Raw genomic sequence first — 22,970 nt, 5'->3', positions numbered from 1 at the left:
TTGATATTGCTGCTATTTCACAGATGTTTTTATTTAAATGGTCCTGGACTTGAACATTAAATATGTTTTATGTTTTACTTTTGTTACGTAACAAAGAAGACTGTGGTTTAATTTGGTATGGGCTTCTTCTGAATCGTTTTCACGTTCTCACAGTGCTTACTTACGTACATTTTTTGGTGTGAACATATATTGAATATCGACTTCGGTAATATTGGTTATCGGCAATATCAGAAATCTTAATATCAGTTATCAGTGATATCAGAAATCTTAATATCGGATATCTGTATCGGCCAGAAATTTTAATATCGTGCATCACTAGAAAATATGCAACGTGCAAACATGTAGTAAATGTATAATGTAGAAAACATAGATTGTGTAAAATGACTTGCATAATTAAAATCTTAATAAAGCATGAAGAAATAAAAGATCTATATATGTGTCCCTTCAAGGCAACAAGTGGACCCAAACCATGCCAGCAGAATGCAATGTTGCAGCATAACAGAGCCACCAATCACCCTTAATTTCTGGTGTCAGAGGTTTTAGGTTTTCCTTTAATTTGTCACCAGTCTGTATATTTTCTCTCTTACTTTGAACCCATCAACACAACACTGTGTGTAACACATGCAGGTGACCATCTTGTCTAAACTCTGTACTAAATAGGAAACATCAAGTCCGATCTCGCAGCACATCACGAGCTGCCGCTCGCAAAGAAACACAAAGAGACGTGACGAATGCGTCTCTTTTTTAATGGAAAGTTCACGACGCTTTGATAAATCAACTTTACCGAGAGACTAATTCATCCATCGTAATTATCACCGAGTGTGGCAGAGAAAATATACCAAAGAATGTTATCGCAGTAACAAATGACCTAATTAACGTCAAATGTAATGTTTTTAGAAAAATCCTGCATGGCCAACAATCCCTCTTACGAGACAGCGTCCCGGTGAATAAGAAGGACAAAATGACACAATTTATTATATTTATATTTTAATAGAACAATTCATGTCATAAAATATTTACATGCAGAGAATGGAAACCGGACAGAGTGGAGTGACAGATGTGGCCATAACTGCCAAAACAGGCTTTGCCCTTTGATCAAAGGCGGGTGTCACCATCGAGTCGTCTGCTGGTTGTAACGTGGGGGGAACAAATGGTCTCATTAGGGGAGGAGTGGAGCAGCGAGGGAGCTTCTCCGGACCCCTACCACACCCCCAATCCCTGGAGGGGCATGAGTGTGTGTGTGTGTGTGTTTATATGACCGACATAGACAGCTAGCTAGAGAGAATAAGTGATTTTAGCTAAGTATCTATTAACTGTGTCCGTGTGTGTTGTCCTGATTAGATTTGGCACTAAAACATCCCCCTTTGGCAGATCATTTCCTTAGAGGTCATTTATAGCACTCTGTGAACACTATTGTATGTATCTGATGGCACCACGCTGATATGCAGCCGTGTCACTTGACAATGTATTCCAATGGTCACGTTCTTTTTTTTTTTTTTAAGTGAGCGAGTGTAAATAACACTGATAATTACCTCTTTGCAGAAATGAGCCTCGTTTTTATTTGAAAACACTGAGAGCAGATTTCATTTAAAATCCTCTATCGCTGAAGCAACGCTGAGAGATATAACAGCATTTCAAATGTCCATCATTTATGAATCCAATAGCAGTGAGAGCGGACTGGCTGTGTTTGTCTGCAACAAGCTCCAGCACGTCTAATAAAACATGAACTAAGGCTTGAGATACTGTAATGCTGTAATGTTTTTGACGTGGGTGGAAGCAGATGACACCAATTTTTCTGCGAAGGGGTGGGGGGTGGGGGGGATAGATACTGTAGCAATGAAAAATATATTTACAGCAAAAAAAAAAAAAAGCACAGGCCCTTTGAAAATCAATCAACAGTATTGAGACTTTTTAAAAAATAAAAGTACCACACGTTTCTTCAAATGCTATGTACCAAAAGAGCTGTACCATGTGTCTGACATCTGATTGGTTACTACTTGTCAGAACAGAAACGCCAAATAAAAAAAAAGAAGACATTGGACACATTGGGTTTCCCTTAAAGCAAGTCAGACATACATCAGTGCTCTTTTAAAATTATACCACTCTGGACGTTTGTACAAATACATAAAATTTCCATTGAGTAACAATTGGTTAAAATAGTGCTCTAACTATATACAGGCCTTGGTCGGCATGTCGTCAGTACAAGCTACAAACAGACAGATATGTTTTTTCTTTCTTTTTCTTTTTTTATATAAGATGTTCAAATTGTGCAGAAATGTAACTAGCTTGTAACGATGCTTTTCATAACCTGTGTATAAACGCAGTACCGTCGTATTAAACACTGTGCTTTAATGCCAACTGAAGACTGTACCAAGATTAGACTCAACAAAAAAAAAAAAAACACGGTAACCAAAAATATACAACATTACATTTATCGTGTCATTTTTATCACATCTTCTGAACTGGTTTCGACCTGTGTGCAAAATGACAACAACAAAAAAAAAGCTCCTTCTTTGTTATTTTTTTTAAAACAGCGAATTCTTTAAATAGTCGAGGGGGAAGCGTACCTAACTGCTGTGAACCTCGCGAGTCACTCTCGTTTAGTATCTCAGTAAAAACACTAGAAACTTCTATAAAAGCCTAGTCACTTTTCTCTCACATACACACTCTGCAACATTTCACAATTACACAACAATATGCATCTTCAAATAAATATGAATTTCACAAAAAAAAAAAAAAAAATCATCGATATGGACTGTAAAACCTCTAAAAAATGCTTCCATAATGTACTTTAAAACCGCGAGCCGGTCCTGCAGATGAACAGTCTGACCCTGTGCTTTGTTAAAGCCCATACATTTGCATAAGGACGTGTATGCAGCGGTCACATCTTATCTATCAAATGCTACCGTTGTTTCTACTAACCGCACATCAGGTTTTTTTTTTCTTTTTTGTGCCAAGAACCTTTTTTTCACAGGAATTTCTTGCACAGTGGAGGTGCTGCCAACCCTGACGAGGAACAGCCTCGAAACACACCATCTGACACCTCAATAAAACATGACACTGAGTCACCTGGAGAAAAAAAAGCTGGAAAGACTAGCAGCTGCAGAGGGGACATACAAATAATATTACCTTCACATGTACAGTAAGTGCATGAAATTCATGAGCATATGGCACTGAATTCTTGGTATGTGTTTTTTTTTTCACAGGCATCAATAGTGTCCTCAGCTAACCCTTAAAATGGAGTGTTGTGATTGGATATTTATTTGATTTTTTTTTCCCACAATCAAGTGTTGTTAAGGCCTACCAGTACCAATGACATTCACCTTGTTTGATAAATTAATCAGATATGATAAACCGTACCGGGGCTGTAATGAGGACGCTCATGCATTGATGATGGATGCTCTGGTGTGCCGTTTTTTTTTTTTCTCTCCCCTACAAGTCATGCACCAAAAGCATGCCTGAGAGCGAGTTTAAAGCACTGCAGTGACTGTAACTGTAAGATGCACCGTTTGGGGAAGATTCGCCAAAAAGCGCCACAGATGTAGATGATGAGAAAAACAAAAACTCAAAGGCGGGACGTTTCTCGGTTCAGACCCAACTCCGCAACGCTCTCGTAGTCGGGCTCGGCTTTGGCAACGTCTGACCCCTCCGCCCCCAGACCGGCCCTGTGGTCGTCATCCGAGCTGCTAGTCTTTGGGATGCGGATGGTTTCGTAGCCGGGATCCGTGCCGTCCAGGGCGGGGTCTTCCCCTCCCGAGTGGGGCTCGTCGGGTTGGGAGTAGATGTCTCGCACCGTGGCGTAGAGGTCGCTGGAGGAGGAGGCCGGGACCAGACCTTTGATCTCTGCGATGCTGCTGTAGTCGTGCTCTTTGTCTTCCTCGTTGACGGCATCGTCACAGTTTGTTTTGTCGACCGTAGAGTACACCTCCGACTGCAAGACAGGGAGAAGAGACCAAAAAGGCACGTGAACCGTCTGGAGTCGTCATTAACCTAGTTTAATTTGTCAGACCAAAAAGCTGTGAATCAGACATGTAATTTCAGAAGGGATGGTAAGAATGTGGGCTGCAAGGTGGAGCAGTGGTTAGCATCGTTGCCTCGCAGGAAGAAGGTCGCCAGTTCGCGTCCCAGTGAGGACACCTGGGATCATTCTGTGTGGAGTTTGCATGTTGTCCCCGTGCAGCGTGGGTTCTCTCCAGGTTCTCTGGCTTCCTCCCACACGGTCCAAAAACATGTTGAGGTTAATTGGTGATTTTAAATTGTCCGTAGGTGTGAATGTGAGTGCGCTTGGTTGTCTGTCTCTAAGTGTAGCCCTGTGATAGACTGGTGACCCTGCCTTCGCCCTAAGTCGGCTTGGACAGGCTCCAGCCCCCCGCGACCCCAGTGAGGATTAAGCGGTGTATAGATAATGGATGGATGGATGATAAGAAGGTGAACTGTCGAGACATTGATGCTTTCATACACCAAAAATCCCTGCTAAATTTCTCCCCTCGTAGCACTTTGTCTCATGTTTTACGAATATTTTAACAATTTCCACTGTCTCTCTGTCTTTCTTTTTGTTGTTTTTATCTTTCTGATGCTCGGAGCATTGGCATTCACATCGCAAAGTGCTGCTGTCTCGGGACTGGAAAGTACAGTTTAGGGAATAAGGGAGTTTAACACACACTTACCTCATTGTCTGACAGAACGTGGTTGTCGAACCCCGGTGCAGGAGACAGAGGGGAGTGTAACTGGAGGAGGAAAGAACAAAAAGATAAATTCAGATATGGCAGCCGGTGCATGAAAGGAAAAGACTGAGTGCGGAATCAGAGGTTTACAACACTTCCACGGCTCACAAAGTCAGTGGCGGTTAGGAACATTTAAAGGGTCGTCGGTTGCGTCTTCGTGTAAAAAATATAAACTGTTGCTCTCGAACTTTAAGCTATAAAAACAGAAAGCAGAGATAGAGTTGTTCCAAGCAACTTTGGGGCGAAGGCAATTAAGATGTGGTTGGATTTCTCATCGAGCTGTAGCACTAAAACACGCTGGCAAACTATCGACAAGTTCTCAAAAACATACACACCAGTCGACAATCTCGCTCAGCGTGAAAGAACGCTCAGCAACTGATCAATAGCGAAATTCTAAACTGCAGCCGTTCCCAGCTGTGGGAGGAAAAACGCGCTCTGCATTTGCTGTTTCGGCCGCCGCACGCATGAAACTAATGTTCTATATAACCACCCATTCATTAAAAAAATTATTGAGTGGAAGTCAATAAGGCAGTGACTGAGAGTGTGATGCTTTTGTGCACAGCCTCTGTCCACCTCGCCTTATGATCGATGAGGGAGCCATTAATCAACAAAGCACATCTGACAGCAGTACAAAACACCTCAGGAGTCTAACAAGAATCTCAATATCCCTGCCAGCAGCGCCTAAATAGTTTATATCAAGGAAAGGGGAAAAGAAAATGGAAAAATATTGCTTTTCGTGTCATTTTTTTTATTTTGGAGCTTGATGCGAGGATAGAAATTCAGATTCAGTCCTTGGTTGGAGTTGGAGGTACCAAGGTTATTGCTAATGTATTTTTTAAAAAAGCAATAGCTGTTCACTTTGAGCCCTCGGTGCCAGTTAAGGACACATCTCTATGCGAGCTGCACTCTCGAATGGAAACCGGCGCGCACGGATCATCCATCAAACTGTCCGCCGCGGCGATATGTCAGGGTATCTTCAACCGGTTACATGTTTCTCTGGCTTTTTGTCAAAGCGCGTAAATCAATATGATTACTTTTATGGCGAACGCATGTTTAGAGACATGATTACTTTTATAGATCCGACGTGCACTTTGTGACGCCGGCACATGCCTTTTTTCGTTTCACTTTAATTAGCCGACCAATTAGGCAGAATGCCCCCTGAGGAGTGTTTGGATGAAACAAGGACGCAGGTGACTCGGCCCAGTCACTGCACCTCTGAATGTTTGCTCATCTAACATGCAGCCCTTTTATCCTTGGCGCCGGTATTAGCGCAAATTAAAGTGGAATTTTAATTTAGTTAGCAACACAGTCTGAATTAAACACAGCATATAAACTGAAGCATATGAGCATTAAATCAGAGTCTTAAAAATGTAATTAATGCATAATAAATGAATAAAAAGTCCCATAAAAGTGTTTGTTTGTGTCCTTACAGATCGAGGCATTGGCATGTTATCGTAAGACGTGATGTGCTTGCGTGTGTTTATGTGAGAGAGGATTATGGGGATGTGTCTTTATGGAAGATACAATGACATACAGGGCATTGGCGTGTGATTGTAAGCTGATTACAGTCGCCTGAGAAGACGGAAGGCTCAGGTGTCAATGTGTCAGTCGTGGTGACGCACACGTTGACATGCACGGATATGAATCAGTATTAATACATCAGCTCATACCGTCGGGGTCACACGTGGTCACTCAGGTACACAGACAACTCCAAGCAAACCGCAGAAATGCAAATTACTTTAACTACATTAACACCAACTCAGGTTAAACCACGAGGAAATCCTCCATCTAACAATAGTGATTCCCTTCACTGACAGGTGGCTCAACAGTGCTGACATGCAATATTGCAGTTTACCTGCACCGTGTCCCCGATGTGTGTCCCAGCGGCCCCGGCGGCTGGGTCAAATTCATTTCCCGCACCCCGCATGAAAAGCCCGCGAGCGACAACGCGAGCAAATGACTGCAAACAAGTGTTACCGCCGTTTGTGACAGTTCAATAACTGTTCCACGGCACTGGATCAGAGGAGCTGGGAGGTCACAGGAGGCCGTGCGGGGGTGGTATTTCCGGGGCGAAACCAGGCGTACGTATTTAAAAGTGCTGGTGTGTGTGAGGAAGAATGCGTGTGTGCGAGCGGCGTTTAGCGAGCCACTACCTGAGGGGATTCCTCTCAGACATTTACATACAGAAACCTCAGTGTATGCACAGATGATTTGTGCGTACGCGTAAGAGACGGAGACAGAGAGAGAGTTTCTATAGCCCGTATCATCCATCATGGAGCCAGACGAACTGTCATAGTGATGGTGGCCAGCTGGTGCTCGCTCACACACACACACACACACACACACACACACACACACACACACACACACACACACACAAACACACACATACTTTCATGCATACACACACACTTTGTCAGACAAGACAAATCGCAGACGACTCCTGTTCATACATGGGCGTAAACCACAGGGAGCCAGGAACATTCACGGTTAACCTTAAATCAGCCCCGAGGTGTGTGTGTGTGTGTATGTGTGTGTGTGCAGCAGAATATATGTAAACACACACACACACACGTTATAGTATGCGTAATATGAGGGGGATGGGAAAATTAGATACATGTGGGTGCGTACATTTGTGGGGTGGGTGGTTGCATAAATGAGTACATTTTTTAAGTGTGTGTCTATACGTGTGCTTGCCAGTGTTGTGGAGCCGTGGAGACGTATTGGAGCGCACTAGATCAAGATTTCATCACAGATACGGGGGTCACACGAGGCTACGTTTGCCTGCTGTCCAAATGGGAAGCGGTGATTAACTAATTGGCTGCAACACCAGAGACAAAGGAACACAGAGATGCGACTAAAAACACGGAGAAGAGGAACGAAGAAAGAGAAGCAGGAGATAAAAAATGTCCTTTAATATATTGCGTCGTGAGTCGTTTGTGCTGTCACTTCTATCAGCTATCATAACACCGTCGTCACTGAAGGGGATGTTGAGATGTGGGAACGGAGCAACATTGCCACAACAAAAATCCACCTGGCTAAGAAAGCAGCAGGTTGTAAACAAGCTGTCAGCCAGATTATCTAAACCATTTTATTTGAAGGTAAATTCAAAAGGGAATTCATCTGAGATGTTGATAGAAATGTGCCAATGGTAAACTGTGTGCACCCACAGCTACTGCAAGTAAAGTTGTGACTCCATTATCTGACCCTTAACAATCTGAAAACCTTGCTATCTGAAAAACGAACGGAACCCATAAAAAACAGCCTAAACATACCGACAGCCTTGGATTCCAACTCCGACATGACATTTTATGTCACAAATCAGGATAACGGCGTATTATCTGACTGAACAATCTGACAGATTGGCTACGTTCAGACTGCAGGACTTAATGCTCAATTCAGATTTTTTTGTGAAATCCAATTTTTTTGTGAGTTCGTTCACATTTCCAATTAAATACGACTTGTATGTGATCTGCTATGTGAACTTCATACGACCCAAAAGTGTCCCACATGCGCAGAAGAGGACACGACGACGTCACACGCAGCCAGCGTGCTCAGCGTTCATGGAAGTCAACACCCACCGCCACCAATGGTGGAAACAGAACAGGGACCACTATCCTAAACTGGCATCAGCAGCCAAGTACTGCCTGTGCCTTCCGGCCACTTCCACCCTATCGGAGCGCTCCCCCGGGGTGGAAGTGTACCCCGACCACGCCGAATATTCGGATATTCATCATTAGTTGGGCTTGAATATCCAGAGACCAGAAAGTGCTATTGGGACCAGCCCTACTAGTTATTATAACAACTATGAACAATAATTAACAACAAATGAGCCTTCAAGCATCAAGCCCTCCTTGTATCTCCACCTCCGTCCTGACAATCCGACAGCCTTGCTATCAGACATAAAAGAAGGTTTTACATTTAGTGTCGGATTATCGAGTCATGACTATATACTATTACATCTCAGTTTATCCAGGAAGTTAGTCTGCACATAAGACTTACAACTTCTATGTCCCTTCTACAAAATAAGTTTGGTAAAATCTGGGTTAGAACTAAGTCTCGCTTGCCCTCTCTGGCTTTTTAATAATGTTTCTACATTCACAAACCTGAGTAAGGGACTTAAATGCAGCCTTCAAGACTCCCAACTTGATAAAATGTCCAAATGGTATTTTTTAATATGCCGAAAGACTTGTGAGTGGAACAAGCACTCAAAACCACCGCTGAGCATTTCCACCTTCAAACTGCAGAGTACCGATGACAAAAAAAGGGATTTAAACAAACCAATTCTGTCAGCATGTAAGGTAGGGCTTACGTATCAGTGCTCTTCTTTAGAATCGGTTTCCAGTTTGACAAAGTGTGGCTGAATTACTGCCACATTACAACTTGCTGTTGTCTACAGCAGAGTGGTTTTACAGTGATTGTCGAACGTGAGCTGGTGTGCTTGAGCTGCATAGATAAAGCCACAGGGACTTCATAGATCTGCACATTCTAGAAGAAGCAACCATGCAGAGCTACATCGAAGCCAGTTTAAGGCATGGGGGGAAAACTTCTAGATATGTACCTTTGATATAGTTTTCAGGGGTTTATTCACTGTCCAGAAGGGAAATTTAATAATGCTGACAGCAATAAAGGCCAGAAAAAGATCCCACATCCAAGCTGGCAGCTGTGTGAGGCTTTTAGCCACAGCAGTAATTCGAGCTAAGTGCTAACATCAGCATGCTAACATGCTTACAATGACAACATTAACACGCTGGTGTTCAGCCCATATAAAGCTTACCGCTGTCACTGTTGTAATTTAACATGTTAGACTCACTAATTAGCAACACATTGAACCACTGAGGCTTAAACCAAAGTATTGCAGATATTCCATTTATGACCTAATGGCAGCACCATAAATAAAGTGAAGGAATCACCAAAGCTGTCGCAAATCCTAATGAGAGGAGAAACGAACACCTCTAATAAAAAATCACTGCAACCTATTTAATAGTTGGTGCACTCAATTAACACAGAATTCAACTTGTAATAAGAGATATCTGCTCTGAACTGATCCAGTCGCTGCTATAGACGATTTGAATAGTTCAGTCTGCTCGCCAAGCAGTAGTGGGTGTGAAAATAAGCTAAGTTCTAATTAACCATCCTATTAAACCAGAGCAGTGAAAGTAACGTGGCTGGAAGAAGAAAGCGAACGCACTGAGAACTTTAAAAAGGACCGCAGAGATGAAGAGTTGCCCTTTCATGCAGCTTTGTGTCAGATTGACAATGCGATGTTTAGTCTGACGCAATTCTTTCCGAGCTCTGAGAGTGTGTTAGTGCGTGTTTGTTGGTTTGTGTATGCGTTTCTCTGATGGATCCTGGCATGTGGAAGGCAGCGTGCTGAGAGCAGCAGCAGCAGCAGCAGCAGCAGCAGCAGCAGCAGCAGCAGCAGCAGCTCTGTTCAGTCCGTGACATTGAACTGCTTCTCTTCTCTTTTCACCTCCTTTTCTTTGATTCTTATTCCACCTCTCCTCCTATACGTCTCTACATCTCACCCTTTCACTTCTCTATAATGTCGCTTCTTCTGTATCATCCTTTTTTTTCTCCACTACCTTCCTCTGTACTACCGATGACTTCATTTGTATGCCGCTGAGTTTTTTTTTTTTTGCTTTCTTTCTCTCTCTATCTCGCCGTCTCTCACTCTTGACTCTCTTTCCTCCTCACCCTTCGTGCCTCGCGGTCCTTTCAGCAGTTTTTGAGTCAATCTCCCATCATCTCTCCGTCGCTATCTCTATTTCATCTATTACTCTCTCCAGCTCCCATTTTCATTCTTCTCTCCTCCCTTCACTCCTACACCGATTTCCCTCGCCATCCAATTTCTTCCCTTTCGGTCTGCCACTCTCCCTAAAGCAGCACCGAGATGGCAGCTTAGCAGATGATAATTGTGGTGGTGAGACACATCTCCCTGTTTTCTTTGTTCTCGAGCCAGTTACATTGACTCTTTTGCACGGTGTTGCTAAGTAGATGACCAACCTCAGCTACATCGGGGTATAAATATCATAATGAGAGACAGGTTGACCTTTTGTCTGATTTTTTTTGTGAGATAGAAGATTACTTTAAAATGTTGTGCAGGTTTGTTTGAATCTAAAATGATACAAATGCGTTCGATTGAGAAAACTCCATCTAAAAAATAAAGTCTTATCTACCTCCAAGGTCATGCGCTGGCTGAAAATCAAAACTCAAATCCTCCTTCTTCTTTTATTTAAATGCGAGAAATGATTTCCCACTGCGGTTTCTGCTCCTGCATAGCTCTGTCAAATGAGTTTCTCCTCTCTCTCTCTCTCTCTTCCATCAAATTACGAAATGAACCTTCATTATGCAAATTTCACTCCAATCTACAGGTGCGACACACACAGGATCCTCACCTCTCCATTGTGCAGCCCAGCCCCCACCAGGCCATTCATCACCCCTGGCTGGTTGTCATTTTCATCCAGAACCTTCTCCGGTACCGGTGGAGGTAAATCCTCCTCCGGTTCCTCCATGGGCTTGTTTGACGGGGCGGCGGCGTTGTCTGAGCGCCTCTTGGCCTCCATGTCGACGCTGTGGCGGCTCTTCTTGTTCAGGTCGACCGAGGCGTACTCCACCCCGGCACACAGGGGCCCCCGCTCAGGCGTGCAGGGGCTGAGGTGGCCGTTGAGGAGAGCGGGCGGGTGAGGCGGAGGTTCGTCGGGGCTCAGCCGGACGGTACCGTTGGGGAGGCCGAGCTTGGCGGGCGGGTCTTTGAGCTCCTTGACCGTCTCGTACAGGGAGTCCTCAACGCTGACGTCGCGGGACGCCGCCGCCATCTCCTTCACCACCTGGGTGTCAGAAAAACACACTGTTTTCTAGCTGTAAATTCATTTTTATTCCTAACCAATCAGAGCTATAATCTCCTCTAACTGGCAAATTCGCTCTAATTAAGTAACAAACTCTGCTCTTGGAAGGTGACTTTTAAACACTGACCTCATAGGTGCTGTCCCCCGAGGCTGGGGGCCCGTCCCCGATGAGGGCGTTGTTGGGAGGGATGCTGGGAAGCTCGCGGTCCTGAGGACACTTGGAGGACCTGAGCTCTGATTGGCTGGAGAGCATCTCCTCTGACAACTGGGGACTGGTGTCCTGTGTGTCTGTGAGGACTGGAGGGAGGGAGGGAGGGAAAAAAAGGAGAGGAGGAGGACGAGTAAAAAGCTGGTTAATATCGCTTTTCTCATCAGAGAGAGATGTGTTTTTAACATGTATTTCACGGCCATTGCAGTGAGTCACAATGACTGCCTCTAGATTTGTCTGTAACAGGTAGGAATGACGGAGAACATGACAGAGATACGCCCGTAGGAAAAAAAAACAACAGCTGAGGTTTAGAGCTGACATGTTGCATAACAACAGCTGTGAAGCAAATGTCATTATCATGTGACTTAATTAATGAGCGTAGAAGGCAGCAGAAATGCGCAGCACCTCGCTCTGCCATCGACCTCGTATAGTTAAACTAGTTAACGCGGTAAACAAAGGCAAGCTGAGCTAAAATGTGTCGGCTTACTTGTACCGCTGGTGAGAGGACCATTGTGAGAGCTGCTGATTGCCACGTCAGTCACTGGACTGTCTGCTGATTGGCTGATGGTCTCTCTCTCTGACACCTGCACAACAAAGGATAAGCTGTTTGTCACTGCTGCGCTCACAGCTCAGAGGCTTGGAGTTCATCTGAGGGCTGCAAAACACCAAGGCTGTTAATGCACAAATAAACAACACACAGTCTTAGGTTGTTTTTTTTTTTTTTTTTAATTAGATGTCACACCAAAAAAGGAAAAAAGCGAGAAAAAAAGGAAATAGAAATCAATCTGCACTTCTTCTTGCCGAGGACAGATGACTTTCACACCTCTGTGCAATCCAAAAGCCACTGGTTGCAGACTGTAATATGTTTGGAGCATCATTTAGGATCTTTTTTTTTTTTCATATTTGCAGCACAGATTCCAATTTCCCCGCTCCTCCTGTTCCTTTATCTCTGCTTTTCTAAGCTTTTTCAATCACATCACTGATTACCTTAAGCTCATTATCAGAATGTTACGCATGCTTAATTAAATGTATTTATACCTAACAAGTAAAGACATCTAAAGATAGCTAACAATTCAGTATGAACAACAAACAAACATAATATACATTAACTAATTTGGACCTGATCAACATATGCTGAAGGGTGACTGGGTTTATGAGAGGCTATGTCAATCTGACAGCCTACTTTTGACAATATGTGGAGTACAAACCCTTCACGGACAGATGCCATTTTATGTTCTCAATGTCACATTGATTCCTTAATGAGAGGCACTAAAACCAAGCCGAGCATAATGGCACAGTTTGACCAAAGAAGGTGAAATGATGGCATTAGTAGAATAATAATGAAAACCATAGGAAGATGGTGCTTTGAGGATACCCACTGGGAAATTTGTTTCCCTATTTTACCCTGCTTCCCTCTACAGGAAGCTCGACGCCACAGAACAAGAGCTCTGAAGCTGGCAGAGATTCAGTCTTGCGAAAGGACACTTCAGCAGAGCACTTTGAGACTTTAAAACCTCCCATTCAAGCCAGTTTCTGTACTTGCAACATCATGGAAACATGGAGCGGGGGGAGAAAAAAAAATCTCTAATTAAACTGTCAGACTCCAAAAATATCCGTGCAGCCGGTTTGATCAGCCTCCACAGAGCAGAATCTGCTCCGCGAGTGAGCAAACACTCAAATCAACACTCTTCTCGACTCCAAATAACAGTCGCTGAAAAAGAAACTGCACTAATTAACACAGGATGTGCAGAGCACTTGCCGCACTGAGGCACGATTTATCAGGACGCACTTTACACACAAACTGTCGTGTTCGTATGCGCAGAATTATCAATCAGTCACTCACTGCTAAGAGATCAGAAAATGCAAAAAACCTCTTAAAACAGTGTGAGCCAAGATTGTTCTTTGTTTAGGTTTGTTGTTTTCCTTAGGTGTGAATTGAGGGTTACGTCTTAGAAGCTCCACAGCCCCACCTAGTGGCCACATGCACTCATAACTGTTGGTGCCAATGATGTAATCTTTAACTATTTTATGACCCTAATATCTTCTTTCTTTTATTGTCTGAAGGAAAAGCTAAGAAAAGCTGTTAGTATATATAATTTCTCTTAAGATCACAGCTCAGAGCAGAGTAATTGCTAAGCTGTGCTAATTTTTGCAAATACATCAGTGTTACAACATTATTTAACCTGAACTGTGATCAAACCAAAATGCTACACAATCACTGAGCCTGTGCTTTTACTACTTTAATAACTGTACGAGGATGCAAAATGAGCCACTTTGCTGAACGTGAGCTCTTTGTGTTCACCGATTCTGGACTCAAATTGAATTAAATTCTAATTCTGGTCCATTTGAACCCTGATCGCTTAAAACACGTCGTATAGCGAAGGATACGGAGGCACGAATGTCGGGTCGCAAGAAAAGACGGATTGCGGGTGAGCGAGGAAGAGCTAATCTACTCATCCGCAAAGACAAAGACCCCCATTTAACCTGTCAGCCTGTGACATGGTCCTTCATACAAATGGGCCCCTCTTGAAACAATTTGACCACCCAGCAATTGCGCTGCTGCTTAAAGGTTACAGTGAAGATATCCATCAAATGCAAAGAGCCTCTGAGGATGGTGTGTGTGCACAAGGAGGCATGTAGGCTGAGATATACACAAAGGCTCAGAGGGAGCGACGGAGTAGGAGCGGATGTCATTTAGTCGGTGAAAGCTGGGTATTTGTCACACTTAAATGTTGCTTGGTTCCTGACACATCAATATTATGGTTGTAGGTAATTACTATCTTTACATCTAAAGTGTGTCACTATGAGTAGTGCTCAACAAGAAAAGGGCAAAGGTCAAGTCTATAAGTCCTGAATATTCTCTTTCTTCAGATTCTTGAGTTTTATGAGTTTCATTCTTTCTTCCAGCGACTTCAGAAAAAGACACATGTGACCGATATTAAAATAAGTGATATGAGAATAGCAGTCGGTGGAATTTCCCCACATGAGCTCTCTGAGCAGGACGAACCACTTCCCCGTCAGCAGCTGCTGGCAATTTAAAGGCAATCTTGCAAACAACTGAATGCTGTCAATCAGCCATGTGCAAGGAGGTTGTGTTTTGTGTACGTTTCTGTGTGATGGGAAGTGGGTCAGAAGGCGAATGTCAGAGAGTGTGTGTCATAAGATTTCAGTGAGGAGATGTGTGTGATATTCAGGCTTGCAGACAATTTGTAAGCTCCAGCCACAGACTCATTTAGCAGTCTGCCTGATTACAGACGTATCACTCTCCCACAATGGGACCAGCGTGTATGAGCAGGATTAAATCTGTAATGCAGATGCTTCTGTTTAAGAAAGAGAATCTGTCTGACTGAACATATTTCCAGCAGAAACATTGAATTATTGTTTTTTTACTGCGAGAACTGAGCGTTTTTTGAGCTTTCAAAGGCCTGTACTGGGGTTGTGTCCGAAGTCATCTACTCGTGGGCGGCTGTGGCTCAGGTGGTAGACCAGTTGTCCTCTAAGGATGAGGCAAGGTTGGCGGTTCAATCCCCGGCCCCTCCAGAGTCAAAGTGTCCTTGGACAAGACACTGAACCCAAAGTTGCTCCCAATGGCAGGCAGCACCTTGCATGGCAGCTCTGTCGTCATTTGGTGTATGAATGTGTGTGAATGGGTGACTGAGAAAACATTGTACAGCGGTTTGAGTACCACTAAGGTAGAAAATTGCGATATAAGTGCAGACCATTTACCATTCACTCCCTACTCCCTACTCACTATACAGGGACCACTATATAGTGAACTAAGTAGTGAACTGATGTATGTCAGGAGCACCTCGGCAAAGTAACATTTCGGACACTACTCGAGCTATTAATTACGTCGCTTGCTAGCTGCGATTTGTGCCGTAGCAGCGTAGTGCAAACACATCAAATTCAGTTTATTGCCTAGCTAAGAAACGCTTAAAATGAAATTTAACAAAACATAAAAGGGAAAATTACTTACATTTTAATGACAAGTTTTCATGCTCCTGTTCACATTTCCTTTCACACAATGCATGATGGTCCATATCCCTCAGTTAGTGACCATCGGCTGTACACTACTTTTCACGGTGCATTGTGGGATACTTTGAGTGCACTCTGTAGGGTGTAACGTTTGTAACCCAACATTCGGTACTATGTAGGATGTAGTGGGTGATTTCAGACAAAGCCTGGGTTTGAGGTTAGCAAGATAACTTCAGGTTTAACTCAGGGGTACATCACCATGGCAACTTATGCTTCACACCTAAACTGATCTGTTGCAGGTTTTGTTTAAAATAACACATAAAGTATTGCCTCTTTCCCTGATGAGCACAGATATGAGAGATACAGAATGTCACTGTAGTGAACGTCAGTCTTCCTTGCTTTACGTTTTTCCCGTCGCCTGCAGGACGTTTCAAAGCCAATTTATAGCAACATGATCCTAAAACTGATTAAAGCATTAAAGCCCTGTACTTGTGGACGCTATGCAAGCCAGGCTGTGTACTGGTTTGAATTATGTTTTTGTATTTGTTCTTTGCTTGCCCTCGAGAGCGTTTAACACTGCCGTGGCTGCAGCTGAAAGAATAAAATTGTCTTGGGTGCCGTAACAATAGGCTACATCTAAGCAACACATAAATCTAGTGGAGGACACAATTGCAGCCTAATTATATTCAGATCCACTCACACCTTATTGATGGGGCGGTGATATTAATAAGCCTATTAACACATCCACACAGTCTGCAGTTTTTTTGGTTTTTTTTTACCAGCTTTTCTTAATGCTTTAGCTGCAGCAGCTGCGTTGCTTTTAGCCTGTATTGTGTTTTTAAACTCCTCGTATGGATTTAGGATTATATCTTGTGGCTCTGTCCATGTTTGGTCATCTGCTGTCAATACACCTTCATAATTAAGTTAAGAAATCCTCTCATAGTCGATAACCAGCTTTATGTGAATTCTTAGCCAGACATTTGTTGGACTGAGTGAAGCCAGACAGTGAAAATATATCGTGGCTATGTTGGACTTGCTGTGTAGTACAGGCCTCCAAACAAACCCTGACTTAATTTATCTTTAAAAAAACATTCATGGTTACTCACATTGTTTGCATGTGTGTGAGAGGCTACGTATGCACGGACAGGAATGTTCACACAGGCATGTAATTACTAATCTGCCTGCCACACTGTGGCAAGACAACTGCTTCCCTCCACATCTCATCTCACAGCTCACAGATGACAAACACAAAGGCGTCGTAAGCAAAGATTGGATGTTATTAAAAGTCATTTCATACATTTTAAAATTTTGTTCACGTGTGTGCCAGACTCGTGTCCAACTCACCCCATTCATGAGGTTTTCGTGGTCTCCTGCTGGATGTCCATTCACTGTTTTCTTCTGCCTAAAGGAGAGACAGATGGGAAACAGAGAGAGAGAAAAGATAAGCGGCGGATTACAATAAAACACCATTCATGGCTCCGTCTGCCTGTTATTCATGGTTTGGAGTTTTGTTTTTTTGCAGCACGTTGGCTCTTAAATGAAACCGTGAGGATAAAAAACTATTTTTAGAGACATGTTAATGGAATTAAACTGTATATTTTAGCATGTAATTCAGTTTATGGTGGTGTCAGCTTGACTGCATTATATTTAAAGGTGCTTCTTATATTCTAAGTGTAAAAGGGAAGGACATCCACGAGCACTTTTTTATTGGTTGGTTTGAAACAGATTTAAACTCAAACCACTATATTACATCAATATCACAATTTTAAGTTTAAAATAACATCAAAATCACTTTATTTAAATGTCCCATTGACAGATTTGTTAAAAACAGACCACTTGTTCAATCTAGATTCCGTAAAAAGCATAACATTTGGCACTCTGGCACAAGCGTGAAGCAATTTCTGACTCAGCTGCAACCAACAGTTATCTGACAAAAAATCTGCAACTTTTCATTGATCTGGAGTGAACTGCAGTCTGCGTTTACAGAGAACAGATAAAAGAAAAACATGGAAGCAAGTGCCAAATGCTAAAAAGTAAAATATTTATAGTATATAAAATCGAATTTGTTCCCCAATATTGGTAACGCTTGGAAAAAGGTTGTATATGTTAATTCATTTTTTTCAAAATAAATGTAAAATAAGTAATCAAAGAAATGTAACTTTGTTCTTTTTTTTTTTTTACTGACATCTGCATCTCAACATGGTCCTCCAGCTGCAGTATGTCAGACAGAAAAACCCTACAGAGGATAGTTGGAGGAGCTGAGAGGGTCATTGGAGTTTCCCTCACCTCTGTCCAAGAACTTTTCCAGAGCTGTTGCAGGAGCAGGACACTGAACATGGTCAGGACTCCTCACACCCTCTCCATAAACTGTTTGAACTGCTGCCATCAGGCAAATGTTTCCAGAGCATTAAAGGAAGAACCTTCAGACTGATCAACAGCTTCATTCCACAGGCTGTCAGAATGCAGAAGTGCTGATCCAGACATGCAAACACTTGTTTATTTAAATTACTTTAAGTTATTGGATCCTGAAGAAACACTCTCTCATCTTATTTGTACTACTGTTGTATGTACAGCAACATGACAACAAACCTGATTTGATTTTTGATTTTTATGATTTATGGCATTATAACTGTTAAAATGCACAACAGACCTTTTAAAGTTCTCTCTACATCTAGCCATGGTTGTGCTGTGGAGTGCAGGACTGTATATTTCAGTGAAAAATCAGTCCACAGTCAGTTCAAATGTGACAGCAGCAAAAATCGTCCAGAAACTATCATTGAAGTACACACTACATTTGTATTATTATTTGTAAACAGGAGTGCATAAATGTCAAAGGAATGGAAGGGTGTAAAAGAACTGGGGTTGATTTGAAATCCATTTCTGTTTGTTATACACTGAAATGTGTGAAATGTTTTTTTTTTTGGTTTTTACTTTACAGATGGTCAATGGTAACAATGGTTTTGTTGGCTTTGTTTACAAACTAAATTGCAAAATAATTGACAAAAACTTGATTAATCTGTAATGAAAATAATCAGCTGTACTCGTGTCAAAGTGATAGTTTAACCTGAAACCATGTGACTATGATGGAGGTTCAGCAGTGTAACTCTCAGCTCAGCTCTATGCTAAGTTAACAGGAAGCGTGCCTCTTTCAGTTTTGAGGGTTACACATCAAAACTATTCAACATTCTACAATTTCTACAGCATCTGACAATATGGCAGAACATTAGCACCACGTTAATTTCACTCATTGTTTCATTGCAATTCCAGTGAGACAGAAAGTTGTCCAGATATTAATGGACTGTACCTCACTTCACAGTTTAAACTCATGACATTAATAAACCTTTAGTTTCCGTTGTGCTGCTGACCAGCAATGCTCTGCTTGCTTTATCAGCTCTTACAGTAACTCTGTATCTAAAAGATGAAACCATATCCTGTTCTCCTCTGGTTGTATATTTAGGTCTGTGTTCTACTTTGAAGGCACCTTTTTTTTGACAGCACACGTACTCATTCATAATAGCTGTATTAAAGCACTAACACCCCAGAGGGCTTCCTTTACTGCTACAGCGCGGTTCTATATAGTCGCTGCACCTATAATTACTACAGCTAAGAATGTCCCCTCAGGTATTTGTGCACAGTCGGCAATTCCGATAGGAGTACATTTGCTTCAGATGGCTGACGCTGCAGGATGTGTCCACCTGAGAACCACGAAGCTGTTTTCATAGTATTCGTCGGGCGCATCTTTAAGATATGTGAGTGTTATCTGGAGCAACTACAGTAACAAGCATGATATGGGTCAGTGGTGTTGATGTGTGTGTGTTGTGTGCTCACCCCTGGCAGCTAGCACACAGCAGCAGCAGCACAGAGACCAGCAGCAACGCGGTGAGGACGCTGAGGGTGACCACCAGGACCAGCTGCTCGCTGCCCAGCCACGACGCCACACCGGCGGCAGCCGCCGTCCCCGAGCCGACCACGCCGGCCTCCGGCCCCCACCACACTCCACTCAGCACCGGAGCCATGACACATCACAGTGTGGGAAGAGAGGACATCGGACAGGTACCAGCTGGGGAAACACAAGACAAAACGACAAACACGGAGGTATTAAAATCTGTAGCTGAAACAGGATCTAGATTGAAAAAAAACAAGATGATTTATTTTTCCAGCAATAACTGTATGGTTACTTCTTTTAGAGACATGACAACAAAGTGAGCAAATGGAGCAACCTCGTATTTATTGTGTGATTGAAGAAAAGTGTTCATGTTTGTGAGGATCCTAAATGATCACTGTTGGTTGAGGATTAACACAGTTTACTGAAGGATACAATGAGACACAAAGCGCTCTGCTGCTATGAAAACGTACTGAAATATAACATTTTTCTGTCAGAAAACTTCATTAGGCATTTCCAAATTCCATTATAAGATGCTCAGGAGTGAAACCTCCATTGGTTCAGTTAATTTGTCAGATATTTATTATGAAACTAAAAAGGCCAAGTTACTCAAATGTCACTTTTGTGCAAACATTGTGATGTCCTTGATCACTGACTAATTATCATTCATTACTAAAAACAGAAAGATTCAAAGCAAAAGGCTGCTGATGTTCTATATTTTTGTTACGATGAACAAATTCTATACATAAAAAAAACACAATTAAATGTGTTGGTGTGTCTTCCAATACTTTTTGATATCCTCAGCCTTTGTATCTCCCATCCAAGAGATGTAAGTCCTTAAAAACTGTCAACTAATACCTTTCGAAAAGGCAAAATAATTTTCCAAAACAGTTGGACAATGTACACTTTACCAAATTTACTGAAACTGGAATAAATTGTATTTGTTGGGGACTATTCTAAGCTGAGGATATAATACCCTCTTCATTGTTTATGGTAACAGGACAGTGTATATGGGATTGACTTGAAATAAACATGACTTAACTTGAAAATAATACAGTACCCATGTGTATTTTAACAAAGAACATGTCAGCGAGTGCGTCATGTATCATTAAGGAGCTCCATGGATCTACATCAGGTTTAACTTGTTGTTGAATTCATTTTGGATTTGCTGAGTTCTATCCTTCATTATTAACTCTGTGTATCCTCCACCTGCATACAGTAACCGGGCTTGGCCAGCAGGTGGCAGAGCAGAGCAGAGCCAGACTGCAGTGCAGACAGCGATCTGCCTCAGTCTGCTGCAGTGGCCTCTCACACCAGAGCCTCCACAACCGGTGTCTGAGCTCTGCGCACAGCATCAGAAACCTCCTCACGTCTCCGTCTAACAGCTAAAGTTGGGTTTCAGTGAACTGATGGAACCCCTGATTTTATCACGGGTGATTTATGGGGCCGTGTGGAGTTGCCGGTGAGTCGCGACGGGGGGGAAGGCGGTGGCAGGGAGGAGATTGCGTGCCTCCAAAAAAAAAAGAGAGAGAGCAAAAAAATAAATGTGGAGAGGGTGGCTTGTATCCTACTATGTGTGTGTGCTGTGGGGATGGAGAGTCGGAGTAGGGATGTAAAGATGATCAGAAAGGAAAGGTGATGTACGAGATGAGTGACAGCATGCAGAGAGTGTTTTCTCTCTCTGTGTCTTTCTATCTGCACGTCCTTCAGCAGGAGAGACAGCTACAGCAGCAAGAACTGGAGGGCAGTGACAAAAATACGACAATCTATCTTTCCTTGTCTATTTCCTCCCGGCGTGTGCACGAGCCAAACTCCTGTCTGGTGTTACATGTGTGTGTCTGTGCCAGCGGTGAAAAAAAAACCCTCCACTGTGTCTCGCCTATGCTAATGTGACTGGGGAGTGTGGGAGCTGGGGAACTAAGTTTTGTGGCGAATCAGCTCAAGCTGCAGAACCCAATTTCTAACTTTCCTTCAGAAGGACACAGAGGAATTCCCGTTTTTTTTGCTAAAAAAACAAAAAACAAAACACAACCACCACCCCAGATGAAAAAAGCACAACAGGGCTCATGTTGCTATCAGTGTGAGTGGCTGGTGAGAGGCGAACACAGCCTTACCTTGACACCTCGGATGATTAGTCAGGTCGGCCTCGCCTGGAAGAGAGCAGATAAAAATGAGAAGGAGGCGTTGGGATTACTGCTCGGCGGAGGTAAAGCACTGAGCTGTATATTATCCTTGGAGGGTGTTGTTGTTCGGTGAGTGTGTGCAGATGTAGGCTGGGTTGTGCATGCGAGTGGGAGAGCAGAGAGGGAATTGGGAGTATGTTTATGTTTGTTAATATCAAACATGTATTGGACAACAGGCTGCCTGCACACATTTCTGCTCACACACCCTTTTAGCAACATGTACAATACCCAATCTTGCACAGGGGACACACACAACGTCCACCTTATTGATCGCTCAGTCCATGTAACCGAGAGGATAATAACCAGGTGACATCACTGCTAAATTGTATCATATAACACATGATATCGATTGCATTCACTGCAACATTTTACATTAGGAACACACACATGTACGCTCCCCCGAGGCGCAGGGTTTCTAGTTATGAACTCCAGATCAAATCGACTCGAGGAGATTTTTGACTTTCGCCTCCTGATTTTGCTTCAAAATTACTTCCGTGGTCAAACTGTCGCCCGATGAATCCGACCTCGTCTGAGAGGCTCGTGTCCAGGTGTCACTATCCGCCGCCGTGTGCCAGCTCGCGTGTGTCTCTGCTGGCACTTAAACCAGAATAATTACCGGCTGCCACAGCACTGTGTCACCATGGCAACATTTCCTTCTACCCATCAGCGCTATTTATGGTGGTGGAGAGGGGAAAAAATAAAAAAAAACCACAGAAATGTTTTGAAAGCAACTCATAGAGGAGTGTTAGGCTGCAGGTGGTTTATGTGTTCAGGTATGTTATTGGTTCACTCGTTCTTGGCTTCATTGTGTTCCTAGTTAGTTTCCTTCCAAGCTTTAAACCAGCGTGACCGAGAAGTCCTTAAAGTGCTCGAACGATCTATAGTTTCACGACGACTGCATCTGCTGAGGAAGACCATGAGTGCAGTCAAAAGGTCCAGAACAGTTACTTAGTACAGAAGCCACTTCACCATCTGCTGCCCTCTTTAACCGCTTTTCCACCGAGCTGGTTCCAGTGCTAGTTCGGAGCCAGAGCCTGACTTAGCACCAGTTCTTTGTGTTTCCACCACCTAAGCACCAGCTCCAGGTTCTCAAAACTGGTGCTTAGCAAGTACCAACTCTTTAATGGGTCAGAGCTAAGAGCAGAGTAC

General features: G+C 43.0%; 1 protein-coding gene across 1 annotated transcript; it reads right to left on the bottom strand.

Annotated features, from left to right (window-relative positions):
* Positions 1–970: 970 nt before the first annotated feature.
* On the bottom strand, positions 971–22,312 carry LOC103371730 (phosphoprotein associated with glycosphingolipid-enriched microdomains 1). The gene is made up of 8 exons (XM_008301156.1): positions 21,753–22,312; positions 19,584–19,815; positions 17,100–17,157; positions 12,268–12,364; positions 11,700–11,869; positions 11,123–11,554; positions 4,668–4,727; positions 971–3,931 (listed from the first exon to the last, which is right to left on the bottom strand). The coding sequence occupies exons 2-8, from the start codon at positions 19,769–19,771 to the stop codon at positions 3,566–3,568; spliced, it is 1,371 nt and encodes a 456-aa protein (XP_008299378.1). The 5' UTR covers positions 19,772–19,815; positions 21,753–22,312; the 3' UTR covers positions 971–3,565.
* Between the last annotated feature and the right edge of the window lie 658 nt (positions 22,313–22,970).

The sequence above is a fragment of the Stegastes partitus genome, unplaced genomic scaffold (genome assembly GCF_000690725.1).
Source record: "Stegastes partitus isolate 25-593 unplaced genomic scaffold, Stegastes_partitus-1.0.2 Scaffold34, whole genome shotgun sequence".
In the NCBI taxonomy this organism is placed as follows: domain Eukaryota; kingdom Metazoa; phylum Chordata; class Actinopteri; family Pomacentridae; genus Stegastes; species Stegastes partitus.
The sequence above is the reverse complement of the archived record's forward strand: the minus strand, read 5'-3'. Positions and strand labels throughout refer to the sequence as shown.